Consider the following 6,851-nt stretch of genomic DNA (forward strand, 5'->3'; position numbering starts at 1 on the left):
AAATAGGCTGAACCTGAACCTGCTCCTTTTGGAAAAAAAAAAGGAAAATACATTAAAAAAATTAAAATATGCTTTAAAGCCTCAGCCCTCCAGAATGCCCTGTAGTGCAGGCACGGTGTACAATATAACGCCAAGCCTCGACGAATAGATTGTTCAGGCGAGTTAATAACACCGTGTTTTATTGCATTCCAACAGGGTAAAATGAAACTCCTTAAATTCCACTTAACTAGGCAGCCTTATGAATTAATCGTCATTCTCAGGTCAGTCAATATACACAGGGAGAGTAACAGACTCTTCTTCAAGTGGACTTACAATAACAAAAAGAAAACAAACGACAAAAAAAGGGAAGAAACAAATTTGGCTTAACATGGAGACAATTTGTTCTGCTGAACCCAGTGCATTCTGCTTATTTACACCACCGGTGCATATATCCGCAGACAAGAGTTCTACATAGATAAAACTATATATAAATTAACCTGTAAACACGATGGTAAATCCGAAAAATTTGCATTGCATTTGTCTTTTTMTACAGTAAGTGCACTGTCAAACACACACACATTCTAGTATATAAAGTGCTAAGAAAAACACCTCTTATTTTATTTTAACTTTTTCTTTTACTTCTGGATTTACTCCTGTCTAAAAACATGGAAGAAGGCAAAAGCATCATTTTCCCCTTAAGGAGTACTTTGCATTTGCAATACAACTATTTGATGAGACTGGGTTTATTACATCCCATAAGTTCTGCAGGTCTCATTCATGCTGCAGAGAAGTTAGTCTAAGCTACAGCGTATCCTTAGCCCCACAAATTCTGAGTTCGCTTGAGCAGACTAAATCGGCTCCTCGCTGTGGTCGGTTTCGATTGCACTGGCAGCAGAAACTGACGGGCAATAGCTAAGCGGTATCGTTTTCTTTGTTTTAAGGGAGATCGCAAAAAGTCAACAGCGTCAAACCGAGCCCTGGGGCTGTCCGGGCCGGACATACCCCAGGCTTTTCTCCCTGGGAATTAAGGCAGCACACGGACAGAGGCTGAAGCCACTTACAGTTTTGTCATTGGGTTGCTGCTGCTGAAGTTGCTTCATCATAATGCTCCTCTTTTTGTCCTTGCAGCGCTTGTTTTGAAACCAAACCCTGATGACCCTCGGGCTGAGGCCAGTCATTTCTACCAGTTGCTCTTTCATGAGGGCGTCAGGTCTGGGATTGGCAGCGTAGCAGGTCCTCAAGGTGTGAAGCTGTTTTTCATTAAGGACAGTCCGGACTCGGGTGGTCTTCTCGGGCTGCTTGTGGACGTGGGGTCGCAGAGCTGGCTGTCTGGCAGAGATAGGTTCTGCTGTAAGGGAAGGGGAAGGGAGGAACAGGATCCCCATGAGTAGGAAGCAGGGAGTCTGCAGAGACTATGAATCTAAGCTGGTGGGACAGGGGGAGGTGGCGGGCGGGAGGGGCGGGGGGGCGGGTGATGAACCCTCTTTCAAAGGCCATTCAAGCACTCAGATCTATCGGAGCTGCTGCAGCCTCCTCTGCTTTATGCACTGGTGGAGTGACTGACATTTCTGGCTCCACAGACAATTAATTTGCAAAAACAAACCACCCCCTAAAACCTCTAATGACAGAAGCYTGAACCTGTATGAAACTTGACAGGGGAGGGCAAGTTAGCTAAGGTGTATGCGCGCTGTGAAAGGAGCAGGAGGGTTTTATGTATTTGTTTCCTGACAAATAACCAAAACAGACTTTTGGCCCGAAAATTAATGAAAGAATACTTCTTAAATTAATCATATTTCGGGTCTGCTTCTTGTACCGTGAATGTAGCTCGTTTCAGCCAGGAGACGTGATAACATGCAATGGCTCCCTGTAGTCTGACGTTTTCAAACCAGAGCAAAACAAGCCAAATCCTCTGCACCATGCTCATGGAAGAGAAGCCTGTGAGAACCCAGTATCTCAAAGTACGGGAGATGGGGTTTATTTTAGAAAGTGGATGTGCTAAGTACATTTGCTTAGTCTTTAGATTAATAATTTAGAAATATGTATCTAATGCTTTAAAAAGGAGAGCAAGCCCAGCAACTAGTGCAAACTGCCAAGAAATGCAAAACTATGGGGTGACATCACAAAAAGACCTGAAAGTGTTCCTGTGATTCTGCTATCCTTCTGTGCGTTGTGCAGCTGTAGCTATTAGGTGTAATCTGACCCAGTCGAGGGAAAAATAAAAACACTATTTTTTGTTCTTTTTTTTTTCTTTTTGTTTTCTCAAACTGTTTAGCTAACAGTCAGAAGTGCTCGCTTTTGTACAGTTGTGTTCCGACTTTTCTAGTTGAAACAATGCATCTGCAAATGCGATGACGACAATACGAAGGCTTCCAATCTTATCAGTATTGTACCTGCCGACACACTAAGCCTTTCGGAGACATGCACAAACACGATATAACGAGCACAATCTCTCTAGAATTCTGCCCTGATCAGTTACGGGATTATTTCTCCCTATATGTGGTTGTAGCACCTGAAAGCAGCTCCGAAGAGGGAAATGAGCCCGTTTCAGAATAGCTGTATTTACAAATAACCTTCCGAGTTACAGTTACTTGCACAGCGATAACGCCGGGCAACCTTGTACTGTCCAGCCTAGTTAGACTCAGGGACGTGTCTCTTCCTAAAGCTAAGCGTCTCTGAGTACCTGACGCACCCGTCGAGAACTGCAAGTGTGAATGAAGTTGTAAGGTGGGGAGACTTTGAAGTTACAGGGCTGAGTTTTGGGATGAAATTCTCATCAAATCGCACAAAACGTTTCAAGAAGGCAAGAGTCACTTTAAAAGGCAATTACCGAAGATTAGCTTGTTGACAGTTTTAAATTACAGCCTAAGCGCCAGCCTGTAGTTATGAAGTCTATCTCTTTTCAGACCCCACTTCCTCCAGCGCTCAGAACAGCTTCTCCGCCCGCTCCTGAGACAGCGGAGGGGGGCTGCGCTTTGCCGCAGACCTGCTCTCCGCAGCGGCTCGTCCCTTTCCGGCTCAGGTTCAGGGCTGCCCGGCCTCGGGAAGGATGCCGGCGGACTCCCGCACCCGGTGCGCGTTGCGGGCAGGAGGAGGGCAGGCTGGCGGGCGGGGGCGCGGCCCCTCCGCAGGTGTTCCGCCTCACGCGTCCCGCCAACGCGGGCGTTTCTCGMGTCAGCTGGACCCACAGCAGCCCCGAGCGTGGGGCAAGTCGCCGCCGCCGCCTGTCCGCGGGCGCGCACGCTCGGGCCCCGCTCTCCACGGAGGCGAGAGACCCTCTGAGAGGGTGGGGCTATCCCCCGCCGCCCGSAGCGGGGCCGCGCATCGCCAAACCCCGCGGGTTTCCGCGGCGCTGGGTGCGGGCGGTACCTGCCATCTGCAGCGGCCGGGCGGGATGAAGGGGGCTGAGGGGGTCCCCGCCGCCCAGGCTGGCCCGCTCCACCACGTCGTGGTCCGCCCGGCAGAAGAGACCGTCCTCCCGCAGCGCGAATTCATCGCCGGGGATGAGCTGGCGGCTGCAGGCCACGCAGCGGAAACACTCGATGTGGTACACCTTGGCGCGGGCGCGCATCACGAAGTCATTCTTGCTGAAGCCGATGCTGCATTTGGCGCACTTGATGCCGTATAACCTGAGCAGGGCCCAGCCCAGAAAGAAGGAGAAGGGAGGGAAGGAGGGAGAGCACGGGAGGGGGAAGGGGGAGGGCAGGGAAGGGGCGGGGGGGAGAAAGGAAAGGGAAAAAGAAAGAGGTTTTCACTCCTGCTCGTGGGCAGCCCCTGGCCCCGCGTAGACGCGCCACACGCAATCCACTACTTTAAAAAGCATGGGAAATACAGGAGCCAGAATAGGAAAGGAATAAGCTGGATTCATTTGTAGTCGGTGCCCTGATCCCCGTGCCGTGAAAGGTGTAGGGGACACGAACACAGMGGTGGAAGAGGGGAGCTGGGAGGCAAGGGTGTAAGAAGAAACAAAAAAAAAAAAAMCAGTCCCTTTCTTGCCGAGGATATCMGACCTCTCCCTCTCGCCTCAGCTCCAGCAGTGGGGCGATCCCTGCCTTCTCCCTGCCTTCTCACCTGACTTAGCCTGGCCTGGGGCTGAACTGGACTATCTGGACACACCAGGGAAAGGCGAGGCTGCCGAAGCTGCCATCCACTCCCCAGACACAAACCTTCCTTTTGCTTCACCAAATTGTGATACTTTTTGAGAGGAACAAACTCAAGACTTGATGTGTGCCCGACTGCCGTCAGCTTAGCCTCTGGGACACAGCAGAGGTGACTGCCAGCACGGGGTCTCTTCCCCTAGTGCCTTCCCACCAGGTTAATTTAAGTCGACAACACAAGCATAGCACACATGCCTCCTCAGGCTCACATATATAGTAGTTTAACTCCTCTCTCCCACCCCCAAATAAAAGGCAGATTCGGTGCTCCGACTCTGCAGCCTGTCTTTACCTCAGCCTTCCTGCCCCGTCTCCCCTCCTCCTGACACTCGCACTTTAAACCGGGGCTCAAGCACTCCGGTAGAAATGAGAGGGCAACTTCTCGCTACARCCCCACACAGCAAAAAAATGCTTTTCTGGACCGGGTGGCGGGCTCCTGGTCTCCCCAGGAGAGGTAGACGGTTCACTCATCAGTAGATAAACATGAGAAAATGCTCCAACTCGGCTGTCTAGAATTGCACAGTCTCTGGGCTCCCACTGAGTGCTTCTTAGCCAGAAGTCCTTGGCATGATGTAAAATTAACATCTTTCCACAAATGTATGGGTACATGCACATATGCACGCTCAGGATCCAGAGAACTGTGAAAGCTGTATCTGAAACTGAGCTAATATTTATTCCCATCAATTTCCTCACCAGTATACTTCCTCAGAGACAGAGTCTGTGATATATGCTTCTGACTACACTTCTTTAGCTTCTATGGCTATAGAAATGCACTAATCCTATATTCAGAGCTACATGTACTCGAATCACACAGTTTCGAGAGGAAAAAAACCACACAGCTAAACAGCAATAGAACAGAGTGATCGTAAAGTAGGTGCATTCATAGGTACAAAAGTTGTGGTGGTTGCCCACAGGTTTGACATCTAAAGATTGGCTCACTGTCTAATTCAAAGTCAACTTGCATGTACTGTACACTTTCCTTTTTAAATTGTAACAAATTAAATGTATTCTGCATTATCTTAAAAGAGTTGCAATTTTTTTTTCTGTTTAATTTTCCCCACTGAGTTCTGTCCAGAGGTAAGTGAATACATTTCAGTCCAAACATTTTCCTTTCATTTGAAATTGGTGAAAGGACAACATTTAAAAAACCGGCTCCAAAATTCATTTAAAAATAAAGAATTTAAGGAAAAAAAAAGTTCTGGTTTTAGCCATTTTAGAACTTGGAGAATAAACTCACAATGGCTTGAAGGAATTGTCTGCTTATAAATTGTGCACTGGAGAAGGAAAGACTCAAGGGTTTTATTTCAATTCAGAATTACATAGAAAGCAGAAGATATCTTAGATGGCTAGGTGACTTGCTTCCAAAACTTTCCATTAAAAAAAAAAAAAAAGTACCGTTCATATCCCAGTGTCATACAAACTTATGATTTGGCAAACCCAGTAGGCGACACTGAAACGGATCAGCATGACCCAGGAGCACAAATAATAAACACACTCGAAATTCCTGCTTTGGTTCCTCTATAGTGTCAGCATTGGCAACTCTCACATTTATCAGTTACCAGATTTTAATGTGAGGAAGGAAGCGGTTCCATTATCTAAATATACCCAATTGTTCGCGAACAGATGATGGGCAATTTGATCTGCTCTGTCTAATTCATCAGTACAGATAAGATAAGAAAGAAAAGGCAGTCAGATATCACCAAAGGGGTTAATATTTAAAAAAGATTAAATGTCAGTTATTTTAGCTAAGAAACATTTTGGTGTAAGTTTTATCATCCCCATTAAAGGATCTTTCAATCTGAAGAAAATTTTGGGTTTGTTTTTGTTTTCCTTTTGCTTTTTGTTTTTGATGGGCCTAGTTTAAGTAGGGTTTTCTTTTTCTTTTTTTTTTTCCCTACCCCTGTATTTATTTTTACGGCATACATGCTTGAAGTGCCTTTCTTTCGAATGCCTCTATGCCTTTGCAGAAACACAGAGAAATGCATTTCTCAGGTTGTGTTAGAAAGTGATCTGTTCTGTGTTGCCCATAATATTGAAACTATTGAAACTATTCTTCATTACCTACGATTACCCACTTGGTCAGAATCACAGGATGCATTGCCAAAGTCCTTGGAAAGGTCTTACATGGTCTCAAACCTTGCTCTATTAATACAGATATTTGCATTTGAAACAATGAAATAAAAAAAAAAAAAAAAAAAAAAAAAAAAAAAAAAAAAAAAAACAAAAAAAAACTTCACAACTAACTTTTTTCCTCATCAGTCTATTAATGGGAAAACATGTAAAAACATACCAATTATTTTTTACTCGCTTCCTCACAAGTTTTCCTTTTAATACCTCTGTCAAATTTATAAAGTTGAAAAGAAAAATAAAATCTCACCGAACAATTAAACAATGTAAATGGCGTACCTGATATAATCTCTTTTACAGTAGGTTTTGCCATCCCTAACAAAGCACGTACAGGTCTCGTCCAAATACTGATTACACTCTGCACACTTCAAACACGCCGCATGCCATTCCAAATCCGGAGAAACCCTCAGAATATACTGATCGTGAATTTGATTGCCGCAACCAACACATAGGGAAATCAGACGTTTTTCTGAAATGAAAGCAAATACATGATTGACTAACCGTTTACTCTCCTACAGAGATAAACACACTTTTAATGTCATTCCCTTACAAAGCGAATTGCAGGAACGTTGTTTGGTTCTAGCCTTTTTTTTT

At 45.6% G+C, this 6,851-nt stretch overlaps 1 protein-coding gene across 1 annotated transcript in view; it reads right to left on the bottom strand.

Moving 5' to 3' along the window:
• The window catches only part of ISL1 (ISL LIM homeobox 1), a 13,209-nt gene that overhangs the window by 815 nt on the left and 5,543 nt on the right, over nucleotides 1-6,851 (bottom strand). The window contains exons 3-5 of the mRNA XM_057371808.1: nucleotides 6,537-6,726; nucleotides 3,346-3,605; nucleotides 1,041-1,327 (exon numbers count right to left, since the gene is read on the bottom strand). Coding sequence (XP_057227791.1) covers nucleotides 1,041-1,327; nucleotides 3,346-3,605; nucleotides 6,537-6,726 — 737 coding nt within the window. The remainder of the gene's footprint in view (nucleotides 1-1,040; nucleotides 1,328-3,345; nucleotides 3,606-6,536; nucleotides 6,727-6,851) is intronic.

Source organism: Malurus melanocephalus, unplaced genomic scaffold, assembly GCF_030028575.1.
Source record: "Malurus melanocephalus ecotype Western Australia unplaced genomic scaffold, MMel_1.1 scaffold_158, whole genome shotgun sequence".
Taxonomy (NCBI): Eukaryota; Metazoa; Chordata; class Aves; order Passeriformes; family Maluridae; genus Malurus; species Malurus melanocephalus.